The 25,058-nt window shown below is 43.1% G+C and overlaps 3 protein-coding genes across 7 annotated transcripts; all 3 read right to left on the bottom strand.

The window, feature by feature from the left end:
• Window positions 1-608: 608 nt before the first annotated feature.
• kctd12.2 (potassium channel tetramerisation domain containing 12.2) lies at window positions 609-2,837 on the bottom strand. Its single transcript, XM_071330958.1, has one exon. The coding sequence runs from the start codon at window positions 2,714-2,716 to the stop codon at window positions 1,880-1,882; it is 837 nt and encodes a 278-aa protein (XP_071187059.1). The 5' UTR covers window positions 2,717-2,837; the 3' UTR covers window positions 609-1,879.
• Window positions 2,838-15,917: 13,080 nt separating this feature from the next.
• Window positions 15,918-20,380, bottom strand: LOC139532876 (uncharacterized). 2 transcript variants are annotated; one of them, XM_071331019.1, is made up of 2 exons: window positions 17,208-20,380; window positions 15,918-17,012 (listed from the first exon to the last, which is right to left on the bottom strand). In XM_071331019.1, the coding sequence occupies exon 2, from the start codon at window positions 16,965-16,967 to the stop codon at window positions 16,218-16,220; it is 750 nt and encodes a 249-aa protein (XP_071187120.1). In that variant the 5' UTR covers window positions 16,968-17,012; window positions 17,208-20,380; the 3' UTR covers window positions 15,918-16,217. Both variants share the same exon structure in this region; 1 of them encodes a protein (XP_071187120.1).
• Window positions 20,381-20,803: 423 nt separating this feature from the next.
• On the bottom strand, window positions 20,804-23,952 carry LOC139532877 (pulmonary surfactant-associated protein B-like). 4 transcript variants are annotated; one of them, XM_071331023.1, is made up of 9 exons: window positions 23,757-23,952; window positions 23,272-23,368; window positions 22,654-22,763; window positions 22,269-22,358; window positions 22,012-22,169; window positions 21,726-21,807; window positions 21,482-21,556; window positions 21,225-21,380; window positions 20,804-21,050 (listed from the first exon to the last, which is right to left on the bottom strand). In XM_071331023.1, exons 2-8 carry the CDS (start codon window positions 23,318-23,320, stop codon window positions 21,240-21,242), a joined length of 705 nt encoding a protein of 234 aa, XP_071187124.1. In that variant the 5' UTR covers window positions 23,321-23,368; window positions 23,757-23,952; the 3' UTR covers window positions 20,804-21,050; window positions 21,225-21,239. The 4 variants fall into 4 exon arrangements, with proteins under 4 accessions (XP_071187124.1, XP_071187121.1, XP_071187122.1 ...); XM_071331020.1 differs by having other exon boundaries at window positions 21,482-21,571; window positions 23,757-23,947; XM_071331021.1 differs by lacking the exon at window positions 23,757-23,952 and adding an exon at window positions 23,466-23,690 and having other exon boundaries at window positions 21,482-21,571; window positions 23,272-23,411.
• Window positions 23,953-25,058: the final 1,106 nt, after the last annotated feature.

Genomic DNA, 25,058 nt, shown 5'->3' with positions numbered 1-25,058 from the left:
AACACTTTCCTGTCAGAATGGAATCTCTAGAACATTTTCCTGTCAGAATGGAATCTCTAGAACACTTTCCTGTCAGAATGGAATCTCTAGAACACTTTCCTGTCAGAATGGAATCTCTAGAACACTTTCCTGTCAGAATGGAATCTCTAGAACATTTCCCTGTCCGAATGGAATCTCTAGAACACTTTCCTGTCAGAATGGAATCTATAGAACACTTTCCTGTCAGAATGGAATCTCTAGAACACTTTCCTGTCAGAATGGAATCTCTAGAACACTTTCCTGTCAGAGGGAATTCCATCCTTTTTCAATGCTTGACACCAACATAAAATAAACATTTACGTGGGTGTATTCTCTGTTTACCCAGAAGTCAAATCTCATGTAGTTTGGTCAGTCTGTCCACAAGAGATTAACAAGGGTGTGAAACAATGTAGAACTTTCATAGTGACCGCAGAGTGTTGGGAATACGGCTCCTTTTCCCCTGCTGAAAAATATCTCTCGGCTGCTCGATTAAATCCTAGAATGATTATGTCATCATAATCTTTAGCCCAGATGTTTTGGTCTGTTCTAGACATGATACAAACAAATTCACAAACACATAAATACAAATATTACTTTGATATGATTTATTTTAAAATTGAAAATACAGCTTTAGATGTTGAAACACAAATAACGCAACTTATCCAGTAGAGGCCTGTCAAACCAAGACAAAGCCAGGAGAGAGTTAGGTTCAACAGCCTGTCAAACCGAGACAAAGCCAGGAGAGAGTTCGGTTCAACAGCCTGTCAAACCAAGACAAAGCCAGGACAGAGTTCGGTTCAACAGCCTGTCAAACCAAGACAAAGCCAGGAGAGAGTTAGGTTCAACAGCCTGTCAAACCGAGACAAAGCCAGGAGAGAGTTCGGTTCAACAGCCTGTCAAACCGAGACAAAGCCAGGAGAGAGTTAGGTTCAACAGCCTGTCAAACCGAGACAAAGCCAGGAGAGAGTTAGGTTCAACAGCCTGTCAACCATCACACGCCTTGCCTTGTGCTTCTTCTGTGAACATGTGTGGTGTGTGTAAATGTTTGTGGTGTGTGTAAATGTTTGTGTGGTGTGTGTGTTAATCTTTGTGTGTGTGGTGTGTGTTAATGTTTGTGTGGTGTGTAAATGTTTGTGTGGTGTGTAAATGTTTGTGTGGTGTGTGTGTGTAAATGTTTGTGTGGTGTGTGTGTTAATGTTTGTGTGGTGTGTAAATGTTTGTGTGTGTGTGTGTGTGTAAATGTTTGTGTGGTGTGTGTGTGTAAATGTTTGTATGGTGTGTAAATGTTTGTGTGTGGTGTGTGTGTGTAAATGTTTGTGTGGTGTGTGTGTAAATGTTTGTGTGGTGTGTGTGTGTAAATGTTTGTGTGGTGTGTGTGTGTAAATGTTTATGTGGTGTGTGTGTGTGGTGTGTGTGTGTAAATGTTTGTGTGGTGTGTGTATGTAAATGTTTGTGTGGTGTGTGTGTGTAAATGTTTATGTGGTGTGTGTGTGTGGTGTGTGTGTGTAAATGTGTGTGTGTGTGTGTGTGTGTGTGTGTGTTGGCATGTTAGTAGAAAAACATTGAGAACATCATTCTCCTGTCACAACAGTCATATAACTGTATCATATAGACTGGTCTGCAACATGAAACATACCTCCATTAGACTTATACAGGCAAAACAACAACCAATATGTCCATACTTTCAGAATAATCCTCAGTAACCTTTAACCTTTCCCACAATCAGACGGGACATATGAAGAAGATAGGGGGAGTTGTCGCATTTCTCCAGGTAGTCTCTCTACCGTACAGGTGAGCGTCACGCGACGTCACTGTCCCAGTACCCTCAGGTAAAGCTACCTAACGGCCGGTAACGGGTTGGTCAGTCCCGGGAGAACACGTATTCCGTGTAGCTGGTCCAGATTTTGTCCTCGTTCGGGTCGCTGCTCGCGTACGCGCACGTGCCCGTGGAGCTGCAAGCCACCATGCGGAACCCGACCTCCGCGAGCCTGTCGAACGCCTGCTCGAGAAAGTTATACTTTAGATAGTACCGGGAGGTGTACCTCTCAGGTGGTTTGTCCGGGTCTCTGCTCTCGTTCAGAGTCTCTCCGAAAACTTCTTTGGCCAGGGACGTCTTTGCGCAAACCGTTATTCTAGCCACTCGCCTGAACTTGGCGTCCGTTTGAATATCCCTCCCGATGGTGTAGGAGCCCCGGTAACCAATGGTAATAAAGCCAAACTTCTGGAACGGGGAGCGAAGGCTCGGAGTCGGGCTGCTCACCGCGGTCGTGGTGATGCTGCTTCTACCCAGAGCGCACGCGAGCGAAGCCTCTTCCGGGTCCCCGTGGGCGCCCAGCTCGTCCCCGAGAGAGTTGTCTTTACTCACTGCGGGTCTGAGGCGCTGTGAGAGCTCGTGCAGCTGGAAGAACTCTGCCTCCTTCTGTAACCGACCCCGCTCCTTAAAGAAGTCCGGTAGAACGATGTCCCTTTCCCGCAGATAATCCAGAATATACCTGAACAGAAATCCGTCCCGGTCAAAGAAGTAGCGTCCTTTTCTGTCTTTCGGTAGTTCTGTAGGGCTCTTCTGTATGAACATAGTCCACAGGAGAGAGTTTGGGACGGAGACTAAAGTTGCATGTCGAGTTACATACACTTGCCCGCCGACGTTTAATTCTATTATATCAGAAAAGGACGACTGTTGGTTCTCACTGTGTGCCATCTCTCTCTCCCGCGCGCCTGGGTAGAACTCCAACGGACTTGGAGAATCCAGGAAACGGACAAAAAATAACAACGGTACAAATGTAACGGTTTTGTTTATATGGCTGGAGTTGTGTGGGAGGAGAGAGAAGGAGGAGACGGACTGGGGAGGCAGCAGAATATTGCTGAAAAGTTAACTCTTCACGGACAGAGTTTGTGACTTCCCTCAGTCAGTATGGAAGACTTCTCTTTTATTGGAAGTAAAGCTATAAAACTACTCAAGACCGGAGGTGTGAAGTAATTAAGTAAAAATACTTTAAAGTACTACTTACTGTAAGTAGTTGTTTTGGGGTATCTGTACTTTATTTTTTATATTTTTGACAACTTTTACTTTTACTTCACTATATTTCTAAAGAAAATAATGTACTTTTTTACTCCGTACATTTTCCTTGACACCCAAAAGAACTCGTTACATTTCGAATGCTTAGCAGGACTGGACAATTGTCCAATTCACACACTTCTCAAGAGTCGTCCCCTACCGCCTCTGATCTGACGGACTCACTAAAACACTAATGCTTCGTTTTGTAAATGAGTGTTGGAGTGAGACCCCTGAATATCCTTAAAAAAAGAAAATGGTGCCATCTAGGTTTGCTTAATTTAAAGAATGTGAAATTATTTATACTTTTACTTTTGATACTGAAGTATATTTTAGCAATTACTTTTACTTTTGATATTTAAGTATATTTAAAGCCAACTACTTTTAGACTTTTACTCAAGTAGTTTTTCACTGGGTGACTTTCCCTTTTACTTGAGTCATTTACTATTAACGTATTCTTACATTTACTCAAGTATGAATATGGAATACTTTTTCCACCGCTGGTCAAGACAGGGAGAGACCGACATCTAGTGGAGATGATGAGTACATACAAGGCCACGTTTACACAGGAAGCACAATTCTCATATTTTCCCACTAATTGTTATTTTGACCAATCTGATCAGATCTTTTGCCAATAATTGGGAAAAAGGGTCAGAATTGGGCTGCCTGTATAAACTAAGTGAGGAAGACCCTCCAAGTCAACAGTGGTTCTCAATAGATAGAGACCCTCCAAGTCAACAGTGGTTCTCAATAGATAGAGACCCTCCAAGACAACAGTGGTTCTCAATAGATAGAGACCCTCCAAGACAACAGTGGTTCTCAATAGATAGAGACCCTCCAAGACAACAGTGGTTCTCTATAGATAGAGACCCTCCAAGACAACAGTGGCTCTCAATAGATAGAGACCCTCCAAGACAACAGTGGTTCTCAATAGATAGAGACCCTCCAAGACAACAATGGCTATCAATAGATAGAGACCCTCCAAGACAACAGTGGTTCTCAATAGATAGAGACCCTCCAAGACAACAGTGGTTCTCAATAGATAGAGACCCTCCAAGACAACAGTGGTTCTCAATAGATAGAGACCCTACAAGACAACAGTGGTTCTCAATGGATAGAGACCCTCCATGACAACATTGGTTCTCAATAGATAGAGACCCTCCTAGTCGACAGTGGTTCTCAATAGATAGAGTCCCTCCAAGACAACAGTGGTTGTCAATAGATAGAGACCCTCCAAGACAACAGTGGTTCTCAATAGATAGAGACCCTCCAAGACAACAGTGGTTGTCAATAGATAGAGACCCTCCAAGACAACAGTGGCTCTCAATAGATAGAGACCCTCCATGACAACAGTGGTTGTCAATAGATAGAGACCCTCCAAGACAACAGTGGCTCTCAATAGATAGAGACCCTCCAAGACAACAGTGGTTCTCAATAGATAGAGACCCTCCAAGACAACAGTGGCTCTCAATAGATAGAGACCCTCCATGACAACAGTGGTTGTCAATAGATAGAGACCCTCCAAGACAACAGTGGCTCTCAATAGATAGAGACCCTCCAAGACAACAGTGGTTCTCAATAGATAGAGACCCTCCAAGACAACAGTGGTTGTCAATAGATAGAGACCCTCCAAGACAACAGTGGTTCTCAATAGATAGAGACCCTCCAAGACAACAGTGGCTCTCAATAGATAGAGACCCTCCAAGACAACAGTGGTTGTCAATCGATAGAGACCCTACAAGACAACAGTGGCTCTCAATCGATAGAGACCCTCCAAGACAACAGTGGTTGTCAATCGATAGAGACCCTCCAAGACAACAGTGGCTCTCAATAGATAGAGACCCTCCAAGACAACAGTGGTTGTCAATAGATAGAGACCCTCCAAGACAACAGTGGTTGTCAATAGATAGAGACCCTCCAAGACAACAGTGGTTGTCAATAGATAGAGACCCTCCTAGTCAACAGTGGTTCTCAATAGATAGAGACCCTCCTAGTCAACAGTGGTTCTCAATAGATAGAGACCCTCCAAGTCAACAGTGGTTCTCAATAGATAGAGACCCTCCAAGACAACAGTGGTTCTCAATAGATAGAGACCCTCCAAGTCAACAGTGGTTCTCAATAGATAGAGACCCTCCAAGTTAACAGTGGTTCTCAATAGATAGAGACCCTCCAAGTCAACAGTGGTTCTCAATAGATAGAGACCCTCCAAGTCAACAGTGGTTCTCAATAGATAGAGACCCTCCAAGTCAACAGTGGTTCTCAATAGATAGAGACCCTCCAAGTCAACAGTGGTTCTCAATAGATAGAGACCCTCCAAGACAACAGTGTCTCTCAATAGATAGAGACCCTCCAAGACAACAGTGGTTGTCAATAGATAGAGTCCCTCCAAGACAACAGTGGTTCTCAATAGATAGAGACCCTCCAAGACAACAGTGGTTGTCAATCGATAAAGACCCTACAAGTTATGTGTGTCGTGTCTTTGGCTATGCCGGATTAAGTGATATGACATGCTATTCTATAAAATAATTTCTCTGTAATTAATATTACCCGATTAAGCTAATCAGGTAGATAATTAACTAGAAAGAATGTTTATAGAGCTGTTATCTTCTGAATAAACTCTTAAAGACCTGGTAATCTTTTACATCAATAGCAGTCAATATTTAATCGTCACCTTGTTTAGTCTCATCTGAAAGTGGTAAATTCTTGGTTATCTTCACGAACCCTGGCTAACAAGTTGAATCAGCAATACAAAATTGTGTTTATTTATTTACTAAATGGATAACTAATCACACAGAATTACATATACCCAGAATGAATCATAAACCCAGAATGAATCATATACACAGAATGAATCATATACACAATGAATCATATACACAATGAATCATATACCCAGAATGAATCATATACCCAGAATGAATCATATACCCAGAATGAATCATATACCCAGAATGAATCATATACCCAGAATGAATCATATACACAATGAATCATATACACAATGAATCATATACACAATGAATCATACATTGATGGACCTATTATGTCATAAAGAAAACGTCCCTGGTGGATGGAGCTGACATGACTGCTGGTTACACAAAGGGAGGGGGTTGGGTTTGAGTGAAAGAGCGGGAAGACTGAGGAACAAAGGGAGAAGCTCTGCTATCGTAAATACAGTATCTTATGCATTCTAAATAACCGCCCATTTGAAAAAAGGAGAATGCAATAAATATTTACTCTGAGCTGCGCTTCGGGTAGATTGGTCGTCGATTGAAGGCCGGTTTGTCCTTTATGAATCTCTGCTCCTCTGAAGAACGTCTAGTGGTGAACTGGAACGTGGTAGAATGGATACTCTGTCCGTCCTCTCCTAGCCCACGTTTAGCGACTGCTGCTAACTCAACGGCTAGGAGGGATCACTTCTGGAGTGAATAAGAGTTCAAAGTTCATACCAAGTTGCCATACTTTTAAGCTTATGCTATATTCTGGCTGGTATAGTCGAAATTCATCCTTCCGGCGTGTAGGTCGTCACCTTCACATTGAAATTCGATGCCAATTGCGTTAGGTTCTTGCTGAGGTTGGCTTAGTTTTGTAGGTGGTCTTTGTCCTTTCAACGTGGGGATGGGAAGTCCTCACGTCCTTGGAACAGCTTATTATCTGAGCCCTTTTAACGTAGTACTGTCGCCCGAACGTCCTCGGAACACAAAGTTACTTTTTCGTCAAGGGCTTTATATAGGAGGGGAGAGAAGGGCGTGTTTCATAGTTTATAACCAATGTCTCTTCACATGGGCGGGGCCACTGAGTGAGCAGAGCTTTAACCTTATAAAAACCAATTCTCTCATTTGGAAGCTAAAATTACATTTCATCTTTTCACAAATAGTTTCATATTTAAACATTTAAATTGCACAACAATTCCATGTGAATCTGATAACTATAATGTGTAGACTTTTCCAAGATACAGTTTATGTCATCCTATCATTAGTAAGAATGTCTCAGATGCCAACTGATCTGGCATCATATTCATTAAGTACCAACGCATATTTTCAACTGGTTGGATTACCGAAATATGGTTCCTTTCCCCCCACCTTTTGATGTTCCCAGACTCTCTGTTTAACAAAGGCTTTTCAAGAGTCCCTCTGTAGAGTCAAGAGAGAGAGGGAAGGGAGAAAGGTATTTATGGGGGGAGGTCATAAACCTTACCCACAGACCAACGTCATGACACTAGCCATCATAGTTAGCTAGGTGGCTAGCTTGCAATCTAGCTAGCTAACATTATGAGATTTAAAAAAAATCTCTGATTCACTTCGTAATGCATTTTTCATGCACTTAAATGTTGATGTCATTGATCTAGGGCTGACCCCATTTAGTTTGTTGGCTGTTGGTCAACTGAGATTTATTTCAGTCCAAAATATCATGGTGTACAAGACACTGTCTGATTTGCTCCTGTCTGAGTGGACTGATCCATTGTGAAGGCCGTGGGGGACGGCACAGTCCATCACTCTAATACACTGTCTGATTGGTGTGGGAGTCAATGGTACGTATAGGGACAGATATAAATTTGTACATCAGACCACAGGAGGAGAAGGCGACACATAGGTGCATAGGACAACTGGACACACTAATGTTAGAGGGACACATAGTCTGCTGATCCTAATAAGGGTAAACATACCAAAGAGTACACTGAGCTAAATATGATGCCAAAGACGTAGGCCTATAGGATAGATGGACATATATTATTTTTAGGACAAGAAGGGGTCCTGCCACCATTATAACCTAACTGAAAGCAGATATGGGCGTTATTGGGCGTGAACAAGCAGGAAGCCTGAACTAAAAGATAATGGTGGCAGATGACCTAAGGGAAGTAAATTAATTTGCATGTGGGATGGACTCATATGCTGTATGTGTATAAATACAAGAGCCAGGGCTCTGGGAAACGGTGTGTGATCCGCGGACCAGCACGGCTTCTGATATTTTATATTAAAAGCCTATATTGAATTCACAAGTTCTTGTAAGTGTTATATTTTGAAACGATTTTCCACGACATTGGCTCCTGTCTGAGTGGACTGATCCATTGTGAAGGCCGTGGGGGACGGCACAGTCCATCACTCTAAGACACCTGTCTGATTGTCTCCTGTCTGAGTGGACTGATCCATTGTGGGGGACGGCACAGTCCATCCCTCTAAAACACGTGCTACTGAAATTGTATATGGTTATATTACATAAGAACAATGGTGCAACACTTACATATTTTTATTTTATAACAAATGTTATTTTATAACAAAATGTTATTTTATAACAAATGTGCCTTCTTCCTTGTTGGATAGTGGTCGATGTCCGTGGTTCTGAAACACATCAGTGGGCTGTTGAATTGGCGCCTTTTCCTAGAGACCATGTTGCTTTGTGCATAATAGCAAAGTTAACCAGCATATTGGTGTTGAGAACAATGCGGCAGAGACAGCAGCAGAATGAGGAGATGAGAAAACAGCCCTTGCCTTACTGTCTAAGAAAAGGGGAGAAAAAGAGGGAACCTTAACTTAATTAGACCAATAATCAATAGCCTAACGGTTAAGTGTGCTTGGCTTTATAAATCATCAATATACACTACCGGTCAATAGTTTGAGGTCACTTAGAAATGTCCTTGTTATTGAAAGAAAAGCACTTTATTTGTCCATTAAAATAACATCAAATTGATCCGAAATACAGTGTAGACATTGTTAATGTTGTAAATGACTATTGCAGCTGGAAACGGCTGATTTTTAAGTGAATATCTACATAGATATACAGAGGCCCATTATCAGCAACCATCACTCCTGTGTTCCAATGGCACGTTGTGTTAGCTAATCCAAGTTTATCATTTTAAAAGGCTAATTATTCATTAGAAAACCCTTTTGCAATGATGTTAGCACAGCTGAAAACTGTTGTTCCGATTAAAGAAGCAATAAAACTGGCCTTTAGACTATTTGAGTATCTGGAGCATCAGCATTTGTGTGTTCGATTACAGGCTCAAAATGGCCAGAAACAAAGAACTTTCTTCTGAAACTCGTCAGTCTATTCTTGTTATGAGAAATTAAGGCTATTATATGCGAGAAATTGCCAAGTAACTGAAGATCTCGTACAACACTGTGTACTACTCCCTTCACAGAACACCGCAAACTGGCTCTAACCAGAATAGAAAGAGGAGTGGGAGGCCCCGGTGCACAACTGAGCAAGAGTACAAGGACATTAGAGTGTCTAGTTTGAGAAACAGACGCCTCACAAGTTCTCAACTGGCAGCTTCATTATATAGTACCTGCAAAACACCGGTCTCAACGTCGACAGTGAAGAGGCGACTCCGGGATGCTGGCCTTCTAGGCAGAGTTCCTCTGTCACGTGTCTGTTATTTTGCTCATCTTAATCTTTTCTTTTTTATTGGCCAGTCTGAGATATCAAATCAAATTCAAATCAAATGTATTTATATAGCCCTTCTTACATCAGCTGATATCTCAAAGTGCTGTACAGAAACCCAGCCTAAAACCCCAAACAGCAAGCAATGCAGGTGTAGAAGCACGGTGGCTAGGAAAAACTCCCTAGAAAGGCCAAAACCTAGGAAGAAACCTAGAGAGGAACCAGGCTATGAGGGGTGGCCAGTCCTCTTCTGGCTGTGCCGGGTGGAGATTATAACAGAACATGGCCAAAATGTTCAAATGTTCATAAATGACCAGCATGGTCAAATAATAATAATCACAGTGGTTGTCGAGGGTGCAGCAAGTCAGCACCTCAGGAGTAAATGTCAGTTGGCTTTTCATAGCCGATCATTAAGAGTATCTCTACCGCTCCTGCTGTCTCTAGAGAGTTGAAAACAGCAGGTCTGGGACAGGTAGCACGTCCGGTGAACAGGTCAGGGTTCCATAGCCGCAGGCAGAACAGTTGAAACTGGAGCAGCAGCATGGCCAGGTGGACTGGGGACAGCAAGGAGTCATCATGCCAGGTAGTCCCGAGGCATGGTCCTCGGGCTCATGTCCTCCGAGAGAGAAAGAAAGAGAGAAAGAGAGAATTAGAGAGAGCATACTTAAATTCACACAGGACACAGGATAAGACAGGAGAAGTACTCCAGATATAACAAACTGACCCTAGCCCCCCGACACATAAACTACTGCAGCATAAATCCTGGAGGCTGAGACAGGAGGGGTCAGGAGACACTGTGGCCCCATCCGATGATACCCCCGGACAGGGCCAAACAGGAAGGATATAACCCCACCCACTTTGCCAAAGCACAGCCCCCACACGACTAGAGGGATATCTTCAACCACCAACTTATCATCCTGAGACAAGGCCGAGTATAGCCCACAAAGATCTCCGCCACGGCACAATCCAAGGGGGGGCGCCAACCCAGACAGGAAGATCACGTCAGTGACTCAACCCACTCAAGTGACGCACCCCTCCTAGGGACGGCATGAAAGAGCACCAGTAAGCCAGTGACTCAGCCCCTGTAATAGGGTTAGAGGCAGAGAATCCCAGTGGAGAGAGGGGAACAGGCCAGGCAGAGACAGCAAGGTCGGTTCGTTGCTCCAGTACCTTTCCGTTCACTTTCACACTCCTGGGCCAGACTACACTCAATCATATGACCTACTGAAGAGATGAGTCTTCAGTAAAGACTTAAAGGTTGAGACCGAGTCTGCGTCTCTCACATAGGTAGGCAGACCATTCCATAAAAATGGAGCTCTATAGGAGAAAGCCCTGTCTCCAGCTGTTTGCTTAGAAATTCTAGGGACAATTAGGAGGCCTGCGTCTTGTGACCATATCGTACATGTAGGTATGTACGGCAGGACCAAATCAGAAAGATAGGTAGGAGCAAGCCCATGTAATGCTTTGTAGGTTAGCAGTAAAACCTTGAAATCAGCCCTTGCCTTAACAGGAAGCCAGTGTAGGGAGGCTAGCACTGGAGTAATATGATCAAATTATTGGTTCTAGTCAAGATTCTAGCATCCGTATTTAGCACGAACTGAAGTTTATTTAGTGCTTTATCCGGGTAGCCGGAAAGTAGAGCATTGCAGTAGTCTAACCTAGAAGTAACAAAAGCATGGATTCATTTTTCTGCATCATTTTTGGACAGAAAGTTTCTGATTTTTGCAATGTTACGTAGATGGAAAAAAGCTGTCCTTGAAACAGTCTTGATATGTTCGTCAAAAGAGAGATCAGGGCCCAGAGTAACGCCGAGTTCCTTCACAGTTTTATTTGAGACGACTTTACAACCATCAAGATTAATTGTCAGATTCAACTGAAGATCTCTTTGTTTCTTGGGACCTAGAACAAGCATCTCTGTTTTGTCCGAGTTTAAAAGTAGAAAGTTTGCAGCCATCCACTTCCTTATGTCTGGAACACAGGCTTCTAGCGAGGGAAATTTTGGGGCTTCACCATGTTTCATTGAAATGTACAGCTGTGTGTCATCCGCATAGCAGTGAAAGTTAACATTATGTTTTCGAATGACATCCCCAAGAGGTAAAATATATAGTGAAAACAATAGTGATATGGCTTTTTCTTTGCAACTCTGCCTGGAAGGCCAGCATCCCGTAGTCGCCTCTTCACTATTGACGTTGAGACGGGTGTAGAATATACAGATTTACAGTTCCAATGTTTCTACAATATCACCGGTTTACAAAAACTCACAAAATGGATCCCAAATATGATGAAACTCTGGGGCTTTTCTTTTTCACGATATGAATACATTTTTTCCATGTAATTTTTTTTTTTTTTTACCAAAACCAAGTGAGAGGGAACTGCCATACTTCTCATGGAGAGCAAGTAAACGTCTAGCTTGTAATAGACTGAGGTCAACCATTTTCTTTTCTCTCCTATGTAAAGAGATGTTCTCTGGGTAAAGATTTTCCAGGCATAGTTTAGGGGTTAGTGGTAATGGGGGGGTAGAGGTCATCTCAGAGATATGGTAGTAGAACTGAGCTCCAAAACGTTTGTATCTCAGCACATTCCCACAGGCTAATGATAAAAGGTGCCTAAATGCGTATTACATTTAACACACAGGTCTGGGGTATTGGGGTCACATTTATGGAGCTATACAAGGGTGATACATGTTCTCATTGTCCAATCGTATTGCAACAATCTCAGGTGGGTGTTTATTGTCTGTATCTGAGCTCTAGAGCATATCATACCCCAGTCCTCTGCTGAAATATCTTCCTGCATATCTTGTATCCACTGAAGTCTCATACTATCGGTGTAGTCTTCATGAGATGACATCAGCTGGAAGACTGCAGACCTGCATATCTTGTATCTACTGAAGTCTCGTACTATCAGAGTAGTCTTTATGAGATGACATCAGCTGGAAGACTGCAGTCAAACACTGGAACTGAATGTGTCAACATTAAAGATGACGAAGAGAAGATTGGTGAAATCTCTTTCTCGTGGTTGAGAGAATACCAAGAGTGTGCAAAGCTGTCATCAAGGCAAAGGGTGACTATTTGATGAATCTCAAATATAATATATTTCGATTTGTTTAACACTGTTTTTTTTGGAGTTACTACATGATTCCATATGTGTTATTTCATAGTTTTGCTGTCTTCACTATTATTCTACAATGTAGAAAATAAAGAAAAACCCTGGAATGAGTAGGTGTGTCCAAACTTGTCACTGGTACTGTATATCTGTTTTTATCTACTCAATACATGTCATGACACCTCTACACATTGGGACAAGCCAATTTGCTAGTCACCAATATTCTCTAAATCAAATCAAGGATGACTGTTTAACAGTCTTGTGGCCTGGAGATAGAAGTGGTTTCATTCTCTCTGTCCCAGCTTTGATGCACCTGTACTGTCTCCGCCTGATAGATGGTAGCGGGGTGAACAGGTCGTGGCTCGGGTGGCTGAGGTCCTTGATTATCTTCTAGATGGTAGCAGGGTGAACAGGTCGTGGCTCGGGTGGCTGAGGTCCTTGATTATCTTCTGGATGGTAGCAGGGTGAACAGGCCGTGGCTCGGGTGGCTGAGGTCCTTGATTATCTTCTAGATGGTAGCAGGGTGAACAGGCCGTGGCTCGGGTGGCTGAGGTCCTTGATTATCTTCTTCCACAGAGATCATCTACAATGAATGGGTTGAAAAACGTAGACACTAAAACAGACACCCCTTTCGTTTTTTAAACCAAGTTATATTTGTGTAGCTAATCAATCTCACTTTTATATTCTACATGCTTTAGCAGTAGTTAGTCCATCAGTCCAATAGATGTCGCTGTTGCACTGTGGTAGTGGGGGGCAACAGGAAGTTCTGGTAGGCGCAGACCATTCTTTAGAATAAACAAAACGCCAGAACTGTGCTGTCCGTTTCTCTTTAGTACTACAGGTATGTACTAGCATGTTAGATGACAAATCAGTCAAGGTATTATCATGTTTGGGAAGGGTTTTGTGCCAAACCGAGTGAGTGAAGAACGTACCCCCCAAAAATATTTTACAAGCTCACGATGCGGAGTCCACCACGCGTTCATTTGTGAGGCTTTCCAGGTTCGCATGTAGCTCAGTGGGTTTCGCCTGGGGATGTTCAGAACAAAAAACGTTTTGGAAAGTAGCAGATAGAAATCCCCTGGAATAGAACTGACACGATTCCTTAGAATCAGAGGCATGTTTGTTCTACATAATAGATTTATATCTGATCATGGCCAACGTCTCCGTCCTCCTGCTGGATGCAGCCCCGGTACTCGTTTGTCTGCATTTCCTGCTGTGTTAAACACATTGATTCTCAATGCAAATCAGCCCAGGATATCTCCTAATAAAGTTGGGTAGCTGATGGGTCTACTCAGGGCTTCAATAGTCAAAATAATTAATCACAGGAACCAGGACTAATAAAGCCAATGCAACTGGCTGTTTTACAAACGCTAGGCCTACTGTTACGGAGTCTAGTTGATAGGTATTCGACTGTTCCCCAGACTCCACGCGTAGGGATATCATACTGAAACACCTACCACATGGATGGACATTCATTAAAATAAAATGATAGGCCTACTGTTACGGAGTCTAGTTGATAGGTATTTGACTAGCCGGACTGTTCCCCATACTGAAACACCTACCACATGGATGGACATTCATCTGCTACGGAGTCTAGTTGATAGGTATTCGACTAGCCGGACTGTTCCCCATACTGAAACACCTACCACATGGATGGACATTCATTAAAATAAAATGATAGGCCTACTGTTACGGAGTCTAGTTGATAGGTATTTGACTAGCCGGACTGTTCCCCATACTGAAACACCTACCACATGGATGGACATTCATCTGTTACGGAGTCTAGTTGATAGGTATTCGACTAGCCGGACTGTTCCCCAGACTCCACACGTAGGGATTTGTACAAGGCTCAACAAGGCTATTGAACTTGACATTGGTGTCTGTCTTTATTTCTTTATCCAACACATCATACTGAAACACCTACCACATGGATGGACATTCATTAAAATAAAATGATAGGCCGACGCTATAGGATACACGCCAATACGCACGGACCGACGTCTTTTGTGTCTTTTTTTAAATATTTTTTTTTACTTGACCCAAACATTAGACCTGAACAAATATGAACCAATCACTCGGACATTATTAGGCAGGTTTCCAATGACTCAGGTGAATTCAACTAAAGAAATGTGGTCTAAAAAACAGTATTTGAGACAATGTGTAATGGAAACGCGATATAAGGAGAAATGTTTTAATGCTCGACAACATTTTTATCTGTTTTGTTGGGTGGGTCTTTCTTTTGTCTAAATTTCTTTATTCTGACAAATGAGGATGAAAACAGTGTTTATCAAATAAATGATGATTGGCAAATCATTTTGACAGTACGACGTGCGTCATTACGTCCAGCTGTTTTTACCAGCACGAGATAGGTACATGGAAACAACCTAGCGGGCAATTGTCTGATCTATTTGCGATTCAAACTTTATCTAAATGTCAACAAAAAAAATCACTGGCTAACTTCTTGGAAACATAGCTACTGTTTCACAAGATTTGAAAGCACAGTACAGTAGAGTACAGGACAGAAAAGTAACGATTAGTTCCGTACAGTACAACAGTGCAGAGTATAGTACAGTATAACGTACTGTATTGTACTCTACTCTAAATGTAGTCCGTTATAGTCGCGATATGACCTAAAAATCATACAGCTGTATCTTCAGTTTTTCAAACTTATGGGCGATTCACGATATATTTCTCGATTTTATTTTTCTCTAAATAAGCGTTGTACAATTAAAGGTCTAATACACTGCCTTTCTAACAGTCAGCAATAATCGAATGAATTCAGGGCTTGTGAAGTTATATTTAGGCTAAATAAAGCCATCCACAACCATAAGACCCACTAATAATTTATTATTTGATAAAACATTTTTAACCTGCTTTTTTTGTTGTTGTCGCAATAATCACTGATCTGGCTTTCAAGTCTATTCAAATTCCCTTTTTTGTTACAAATGTAACAAGTAATGACTAACTTATTGTAGGCATTATAGAAAATGAACACAGGTCTCATCAACAATCTCTCAAGCCCACGTGCTAGTGACTAGCCAGCTAATCTTTATAGTCAAGTTTAGCCAACTTGGATCTATTTGCTAACAGTTGTTTAACAGTTGAATTATGAACACACCCTTCTTTCTGTCTCCAACTGGTCGAAAAGCTTGTTAGCCTGTCCGGTTTGTTCAGATGTTAAAATCAAGTGGCCTACCTTCTTTTCTCAGAATGAGAACGAGTTGCCAATTCCGTACAGAGCATTCGGAAAGTATTCAGACCCATTTCCTTTTTTCCCACATTTTGTTAAGTTACAGACTTATTCTAAAATGGATTAAATTACATGTTTCCTCATCAACCTACACACAATGACAAAGCGAAAACAGATTTTTAGATTTGTTTGCAAAAAGAAACAAATGCTTTATTTACATAAGTATTCGGACCCTTTGCTATGAGACTCAAAATTGAGCTCAGGTGAATCCTGTTTCCATTGATCATCCTTTGTTGTCCACCTGTGGTACATTTACATTACATTTACATTTAAGTCATTTAGCAGACGCTCTTATCCAGAGCGACTTACAAATTGGTGCATTCACCTTATGACATCCAGTGGAACAGCCACTTTACAATAGTGCATCTAAATCTTTTAAGGGGGGGGGGGGGGTTTGAGAAGGATTACTTTATCCTATCCTAGGTATTCCTTAAAGAGGTGGGGTTTCAGGTGTCTCCGGAAGGTGGTGATTGACTCCGCTGTCCTGGCGTCGTGAGGGAGTTTGTTCCACCATTGGGGGGCCAGAGCAGCGAACAGTTTTGACTGGGCTGAGCGGGAACTGTACTTCCTCAGTGGTAGGGAGGCGAGCAGGCCAGAGGTGGATGAACGCAGTGCCCTTGTTTGGGTGTAGGGCCTGATCAGAGCCTGGAGGTACTGAGGTGCCGTTCCCCTCACAGCTCCGTAGGCAAGCACCATGGTCTTGTAGCGGATGCGAGCTTCAACTGGAAGCCAGTGGAGAGAGCGGAGGAGCGGGGTGACGTGAGAGAACTTGGGAAGGTTGAACACCAGACGGGCTGCGGCGTTCTGGATGAGTTGTAGGGGTTTAATGGCACAGGCAGGGAGCCCAGCCAACAGCGAGTTGCAGTAATCCAGACGGGAGATGACAAGTGCCTGGATTAGGACCTGCGCCGCTTCCTGTGTGAGGCAGGGTCGTACTCTGCGGATGTTGTAGAGCATGAACCTACAGGAACGGGCCACCGCCTTGATGTTAGTTGAGAACGACAGGGTGTTGTCCAGGATCACGCCAAGGTTCTTAGCGCTCTGGGAGGAGGACACAATGGAGTTGTCAACCGTGATGGCGAGATCATGGAACGGGCAGTCCTTCCCCGGGAGGAAGAGCAGCTCCGTCTTGCCGAGGTTCAGCTTGAGGTGGTGATCCGTCATCCACACTGATATGTCTGCCAGACATGCAGAGATGCGATTCGCCACCTGGTCATCAGAAGGGGGAAAGGAGAAGATTAGTTGTGTGTCGTCTGCATAGCAATGATAGGAGAGACCATGTGAGGTTATGACAGAGCCAAGTGACTTGGTGTATAGCGAGAATAGGAGAGGGCCTAGAACAGAGCCCTGGGGGACACCAGTGGTGAGAGCACGTGGTGAGGAGACAGATTCTCGCCACGCCACCTGGTAGGAGCGACCTGTCAGGTAGGACGCAATCCAAGCGTGGGCCGCGCCGGAGATGCCCAACTCGGAGAGGGTGGAGAGGAGGATCTGATGGTTCACAGTATCGAAGGCAGCCGATAGGTCTAGAAGGATGAGAGCAGAGGAGAGAGAGTTAGCTTTAGCAGTGCGGAGCGCCTCCGTGATACAGAGAAGAGCAGTCTCAGTTGAATGACTAGTCTTGAAACCTGACTGATTTGGATCAAGAAGGTCATTCTGAGAGAGATAGCGGGAGAGCTGGCCAAGGACGGCACGTTCAAGAGTTTTGGAGAGAAAAGAAAGAAGGGATACTGGTCTGTAGTTGTTGACATCGGAGGGATCGAGTGTAGGTTTTTTCAGAAGGGGTGCAACTCTCGCTCTCTTGAAGACGGAAGGGACGTAGCCAGCGGTCAGGGATGAGTTGATGAGCGAGGTGAGGTAAGGGAGAAGGTCTCCGGAAATGGTCTGGAGAAGAGAGGAGGGGATAGGGTCAAGCGGGCAGGTTGTTGGGCGACCGGCCGTCACAAGACGCGAGATTTCATCTGGAGAGAGAGGGGAGAAAGAGGTCAGAGCACAGGGTAGGGCAGTGTGAGCAGAACCAGCGGTGTCGTTTGACTTAGCAAACGAGGATCGGATGTCGTCGACCTTCTTTTCAAAATGGTTGACGAAGTCATCTGCAGAGAGGGAGGAGGGGGGGGAGGGGGAGGAGGATTCAGGAGGGAGGAGAAGGTGGCAAAGAGCTTCCTAGGGTTAGAGGCAGATGCTTGGAATTTAGAGTGGTAGAAAGTGGCTTTAGCAGCAGAGACAGAAGAGGAAAATGTAGAGAGGAGGGAGTGAAAGGATGCCAGGTCCGCAGGGAGGCGAGTTTTCCTCCATTTCTGCTCGGCTGCCCGGAGCCCTGTTCTGTGAGCTCGCAATGAGTCGTCGAGCCACGGAGCGGGAGGGGAGGACCGAGCCGGCCTGGAGGATAGGGGACATAGAGAGTCAAAGGATGCAGAAAGGGAGGAGAGGAGGGTTGAGGAGGCAGAATCAGGAGATAGGTTGGAGAAGGTTTGAGCAGAGGGAAGAGATGATAGGATGGAAGAGGAGAGGGTAGCGGGGGAGAGAGAGCGAAGGTTGGGACGGCGCGATACCATCCGAGTAGGGGCAGTGTGGGAAGTGTTGGATGAGAGCGAGAGGGAAAAGGATACAAGGTAGTGGTCGGAGACTTGGAGGGGAGTTGCAATGAGGTTAGTGGAAGAACAGCATCTAGTAAAGATGAGGTCGAGCGTATTGCCTGCCTTGTGAGTAGGGGGGGAAGGTGAGAGGGTGAGGTCAAAAGAGGAGAGGAGTGGAAGGAAGGAGGCAGAGAGGAATGAGTCAAAGGTAGACGTGGGGAGGTTAAAGTCGCCCAGAACTGTGAGAGGTGAGCCGTCCTCAGGAAAGGAGCTTATCAAGGCATCAAGCTCATTGATGAACTCTCCGAGGGAACCTGGAGGGCGATAAATGATAAGGATGTTAAGCTTGAAAGGGCTGGTAACTGTGACAGCATGGAATTCAAAGGAGGCGATAGACAGATGGGTAAGGGGAGAAAGAGAGAATGACCACTTGGGAGAGATGAGGATCCCGGTGCCACCACCCCGCTGACCAGAAGCTCTCGGGGTGTGCGAGAACACGTGGGCGGACGAAGAGAGAGCAGTAGGAGTAGCAGTGTTATCTGTGGTGATCCATGTTTCCGTCAGTGCCAAGAAGTCGAGGGACTGGAGGGAGGCATAGGCTGAGATGAACTCTGCCTTGTTGGCCGCAGATCGGCAGTTCCAGAGGCTACCGGAGACCTGGAACTCCACGTGGGTCGTGCGCGCTGGGACCACCAGATTAGGGTGGCCGCGGCCACGCGGTGTGGAGCGTTTGTATGGTCTGTGCAGAGAGGAGAGAACAGGGATAGACAGACACATAGTTGACAGGCTACAGAAGAGACTACGCTAATGCAAAGGAGATTGGAATGACAAGTGGACTACGCGTCTCGAATGTTCAGAAAGTTAAGCTTACGTAGCAAGAATCTTATTGACTAAAATGATTAAGATGATACAGTACTGCTGAAGTAGGCTAGCTGGCAGTGGCTGCGTTGTTGACTTTGTAGGCTAGCTGGCAGTGGCTGCGTTGTTGACACTACACTAATCAAGTCGTTCCGTTGAGTGTAATAGTTTCTACAGTGCTGCTATTCGGGGGCTAGCTGGCTAGCTAGCAGTGTTGATTACGTTACGTTGCGTTAAAAGAACGACAGTAGCTGGCTAGCTAACCTAGAAAATCGCTCTAGACTACACAATTATCTTTGATACAAAGACGGCTATGTAGCTAGCTGTGTAGCTAGCTACGATCAAACAAATCAAACCGTTGTACTGTAATGAAATGAAATGAAAATGTGATACTACCTGTGGAGCGAAGCGGAATGCGACCGGGTTGTTGAGTGCGGAAGTTCTATTGATTGGACTTGATTCAGAAAGGCACACGCATGTCTATATAAGGACTCTCAGACCATGAGAAACAATATTCTCTGGTCTGATGAAACACGTCTGGAGGAAACCGGACACCATCCCAATGGTGAATCATGGTGGTGGCAGAATCATGCTGTGGGGATGTTTTTCAGCGGCAGGGACTGGGAGACTAGTCAGGATCGAGGGAAAGATGAACGGAGCAAAGTACAGACAGATCATTGATGAAAACCTTCCGGGGACCTCAGACTGGGGTGAAGATTCACTTTCCAACAGGACAACGACCCTAAGCACACAGCCAGGACAACACAGCCAGATCAAACATCACTGGAGAGACCTGACTATGGCTGTGCAGCAACGCTCACCATCCAACCTGACAGAGCTTGAGAGGAAATGCAGAGAAGAATGGGAGAAACTCCTGAAATACAGGTGTGTCAAGTAGAGGTCGACCGATTATGATTTTAACGCTGATACCGATTATTGGAGGACCAAAAAAAGCCAATACCGATTAATCGGCATATATATATATATATGTGTGCGTGTGTGATAATGACAATTACAACAATACTGAATGAACAATGAACACTTATTTTAACTTCATATAATACATATAAATAAAATCTATTTAGTCTCAAATAAATTATGAAACATGTTCAATTTGGTTTAAATAATGCAAAAACAAAGTGTTGGAGAAGAAAGTAAAAGTGTAATATGTGCCATGTAAGAAAGCTAACGTTTAAGTTCCTTGCTCAGAACATGAGAACATATGAAAGCTGGTGGTTCAATATTCCCAGTTCTTCAATATTCCCAGGTAAGAAGTTTTAGGTTGTAGTTATTAGAGGAATTATGGGACTATTTCTCTTCATACCGTTTTTGTATTTCATATACCTTTGACTATTGGATGTTCTTATAGGCACTTTAGTATTGCCAGCCTAATCTCAGGAGCTGATAGGCTTGAAGTCATTAACAGCGCTGTGAATCAAGCATTGCTAAGAGCTGCTGCAGCTACCACCGCTCAGTCAGACCGCTCTATCAAATCAGAGACGTAATATAATAAACACAGAAACACAAGCCTTAGGTCATTAATATGGTCAAATCCGGAAACTAATATCATTTCGAAAAAACTAAACGTTTATTCTTTCAGTGAAATACGGAACCGTTTTTTGAGCCCCCCCCCCAAAAAGTTAGGAATGAACATTCTAACAGTATTGTTTTTCTACTGAGGATTTTAGGTTGAAGAAAGACAAGAGGCTGGCAGCATAGCATCATCTTGACACCTGAACATCCATCTTCTCACGTTGGAATCTGGATACTGGCTGCTTGATCAGTAGCTCAGGTCCCAAACACTGAATTTGGTCTAAAGATGCACAACAACAAAAAATGACACGAGTGGAAGATGGTAAGACATAAACGTACATGTATTTAATTCAATGTTTTCTACTCAATAGCATTTTTAATGAACAACAATAATAATAATAATAATCGCTCTGTAGTGTGTAGGCCTCTTTAATAAATCGCTTTCATCACTCACTTGCAGGCTTGAATCTTAATTCAGGTTGTTCTTGTGATGGCTGCAGGTAAACTCCTTAAGCAGCACCTCAAAGGATGTTTCCGCCATGTCTTTACACACCGGGCTAAGGGGGCCCAGTTCATCACATGCCATTTTTAGTTCCAGCTTTATGTCGTCCTTTAGAGAAAAGTCATAATTAACATAAAAATAAAAAGTTTCAGAGAAAATATTTCAGTAAATAGTACAATTTGATAAATGTAATGCTAATGGGTAGATACCCTGCTGGAGGGACAACTGGTGATCACGTTCTTCACGATGGTCTGCAGGGTCTTACACACCCAGCATGTTGGCATCTTGAAAGGTTGTTGCTTTTTTTTTTTGCAGAAAAGAAGAATAGATGTGATGTGTTATGGTTTTAAGTATATTTCAATATGCATAAATGTGGCAATAAAGTAAAGGTTGATCTATGGAAAGTAGAAAAGAAATGTCTATGCTAATAAAACGTGGGACCGTAAAGCATACTGTTAACGTGCTGGCATCTGTTAAATTATCTGATTGTTTTTCCATATTCTGGCGGTTTCTCCAATCCAAAACGTTCTTTGGTCTAAAAGATGCACACAAACAACAACAAACAACAACAACAACATCAGTGAAAGAAGGGAAGACGTCACCCTAGATTTGAGTATTTCAATTCATGCGTTCAACTCTAAAAAGTTTTAAAATTAATAAAGCATCGTGTCAAAGTGATAATCTCCGTACTCTAATCTCACGTGATCACTTTTTTTTAACGTGATCTATCGTCACTTACTTGCAGGCGTGAATCTTAACGCAGATGGGCCTCACTTCAATGTGTTTGAGAAGCTCGTCAATCAACACATCCATCCACGTATTGACCATAGACATACACACGGGGCTAGCGGGTCCCAGTGCATCGCATGCGAACAGTAGTGCCAGCTTTATCTCCGTCTGTAGAGAAATGTATCATCGACATCAGCGGGAAACTTTCAGATACATTTTTTCACTAACTAGTACGATTTGATGAATTGTAATGCTAACGGTAGTTACCCTTGTAGGGTGACTGGAGAGAGCCTTCTTCACTAAGGTCAGCAGTTCCTTACACAGCCCGCATAATGGACTCCATGATAGCTCTTGCCACTTTAGTAAACATTAAACAGACAAGAAAGGATAGGATGTTTTCAGTGTTTAGCGTTCACTGTGATATGTGGCGCTCACCCAGCTACCTGAGGATGGATGCACTAACTATAAGTTGCTCTGGATAAGGGCGTCTGCTAAATTGCTGAAATGTCAAATGTTATGGTTGAAATACATTTGAATACGTATAGATGTGGCAAAAAGTAAAGGTTAAGTGATCTGTAGAAATAAAATATCTATGCTAGCTAATTTAAATGTACCACCATACTGTTTTATTTTTTCTGTTTTTTTTTATTACCTCAAGGTCCTCATCAAAGTCCTTTCCCAAATCTGTAGATGGCTTGGTGGTATTCAGATGTTCTACTTCCTTGTGGTCATTATCAGTGTCAACCTCTTCTTGCCCATGGACTTCCCATACGATGAAAGAAAAGGGGGTACAACAATTATCACTCTTTGTAAAACTCCTCAACATTGTACTTGTATTGTACTGAAACCCAAAGCAAACTTGGAGTTGGTTTACTAACGTGACTTTATTAGAACGTTATTGGTCCCCCCCCCTTACCCAGAGTTCCCCTTACAGACTGCTTGCCCCCAAAAAGTATCTGCTACACTGAGAGAAAAAAAAGGTGCTATCTTAGAACCTAAAATGATTATTCGGCTGTGCCCATAGGAGAACCCTTTTAAAGAACCCTTTTTTGCTTCCAGGTAGAAATGTTTTAGTTACAGCTAGAACCCTTTTGAGTCCCATGTAGAACCCTTTCCACAGAGGGTTCTACATGGAACCCAAAACAATTCTACACGGAACCAAAACGGGTTCTACCTGTAATCAAAAAAGTGTTTTCCAGTGGGGACAGCCAAAGAACCCTTTTGTTTTCTAAGAGTGTACATTTACAGCAGTTAACAAATGAAAGCTCACCTGAACAAGCCAGCAGACCGAGGGCAAGGAGGACCAGAGATGTCTTCATGATTTGCAGCAGTAGAAGGTGAAGTCCTGGTTGGGTTTGGTGAAGTGACTTAGGAATCAGACGAGCATATTTATATAATTAGGACCATCTACTCCCCCTTAAACAACAACCCCCAAAATACGGAATACGTATTAGGACCATCTACTCCCCCTTAAACAACAACCCCCAAACTACGGAATACGTATTAGGAAGTTTGTCATTCCTCCTACATAGACCTCACCCTAGTCATGAGTCAACTAGCATTTAGGGTTGCATGTCTCATTATGTAACATCTGACCCTGCATGTCTCAACCTTGTATTCTTACAACAATTACAGTATATACAGTGTAAATCCTCACTATGTATTTTGACAATAAAGATAAAATGTACATTTTCCCTCTATACTCCAGCATTTTTCTATTTGAGATGACATGTTCAATATGGTACAGAATGTTACCTTTTATTTGAGGATATTTCCACGCATATTTGTTTGACCATTTAGACAAAGAAAGCACTTTATACTTTCTGTCTGTTACAAAAACATGATGAATCCAGGTGAAAGCTGTCATCCCTGTCACTTGTTAAATCCCACTTCAATCGGTGCAGATGAAGGGGAGGAGACGGGTCAAAGGAGGATTTTTATGCCCTGAGATACAGATTGCGTATGTGTGCTTTTCAGCGGGCGACTGGACATAAAATGTAAGTGCCTTTTGAACAGGGTGTGGTAGTGGGTTTGTGTCAAGAACTACGCAAGGCTGCTAGGTTTTTCATGCTCAACAGTTTCCTGTGTGTATTGTCGTGGAAATAATGAATCAAATATCTCTCAGATAAAGGAGCTTGTGAATTCAAAGAGACTTTATTACAAACAGTAACAAAGCCGAGCAATTCCATGGAAGAACTGACTCTCCATTTTTAGCACTTGGCTTTTTATACAGTCTTACCCTTACATAAAATCATCACTCCACTTTATGAATCTTGTTGTCTTGTTTAGTTTCCACTCTCTTATTGACTCAGAGACATTGGGGCATAGATTCTATTGGTGGCGTGACACGCACACTCCTACTGGTAACTGATTGGCTAATGTTCCTGTCCAGTAGCCTTCACCAGATCAGACATGGCCCAGACCAGTGACGTCTTGTTAGTCTACCTTGCCTCATCTACACAGATTCTGCTTACGTTCTATCTAATAGTTAACTCGATGTTGATCCAGCTCTGTAGATTCACATTGGCTTCGGCCTTCATTCTGCTTACACATGTCTAATATTTAAACTTATATCGATTCTTCTTTCTACTTCAAAGAGAACAGTATCTGTACTGAAAATCACCAGATGACTGGAAATTCTCTAACTGTACCAATAATGGTTCACCACCCAAAGGACATCTAGCCAACTTGACAGAACTGTGGGAAGCATTGGAGTCAACATGGGCCAGTATCCCTGTGGAACGCTTTTGACACCTCTCTATGTGTATTTTGACCTTAAACTTAAGCATGAGAATAGCCAGCCCAACCTCACATTCAATTCGCGCATATATGTACAAAATGTATTTAAGAAGATTTCGTGCATTTTTGCGTGGTTCAAATCGTTTGAAAATACATACATTTATGTGCTACTTAATTCGTGCAAAAAGACACGAATTTAACCAGTAGACGCCACACAAGCCTTAGCAACAACCATAGACGCTATAACCTGTATTTCACTATATATTTATTTTACGTTATGAATATATAGATATTTTGTCTTTATTTAATCCCTATTAA

Source organism: Salvelinus alpinus, chromosome 10, assembly GCF_045679555.1.
Source record: "Salvelinus alpinus chromosome 10, SLU_Salpinus.1, whole genome shotgun sequence".
NCBI classification, from domain to species: Eukaryota; Metazoa; Chordata; class Actinopteri; order Salmoniformes; family Salmonidae; genus Salvelinus; species Salvelinus alpinus.
Note: the sequence above shows the minus strand (reverse complement) of the source record. Positions and strands in the feature narration are given on the sequence as shown.

Excerpts from the sequence above, each read along its gene's own strand:
- kctd12.2 (XM_071330958.1), bottom strand. The coding sequence starts at position 2,716 with ATGGCACACAGTGAGAACCAACAGTCGTCCTTTTCTGATATAATAGAA.
- LOC139532876 (XM_071331019.1), bottom strand. The coding sequence starts at position 16,967 with ATGACGGATCACCACCTCAAGCTGAACCTCGGCAAGACGGAGCTGCTC.
- LOC139532877 (XM_071331020.1), bottom strand. The coding sequence starts at position 23,320 with ATGAAGACATCTCTGGTCCTCCTTGCCCTCGGTCTGCTGGCTTGTTCA. Across the intron at positions 22,764-23,271 it reads CGGTCTGCTGGCTTGTTCAG|TCCATGGGCAAGAAGAGGTT; the intron begins GTGAGCTTTCAT and ends TCGTATGGGAAG. Across the intron at positions 22,359-22,653 it reads ACTTTGATGAGGACCTTGAG|TGGCAAGAGCTATCATGGAG; the intron begins GTAATAAAAAAA and ends TGTTTACTAAAG.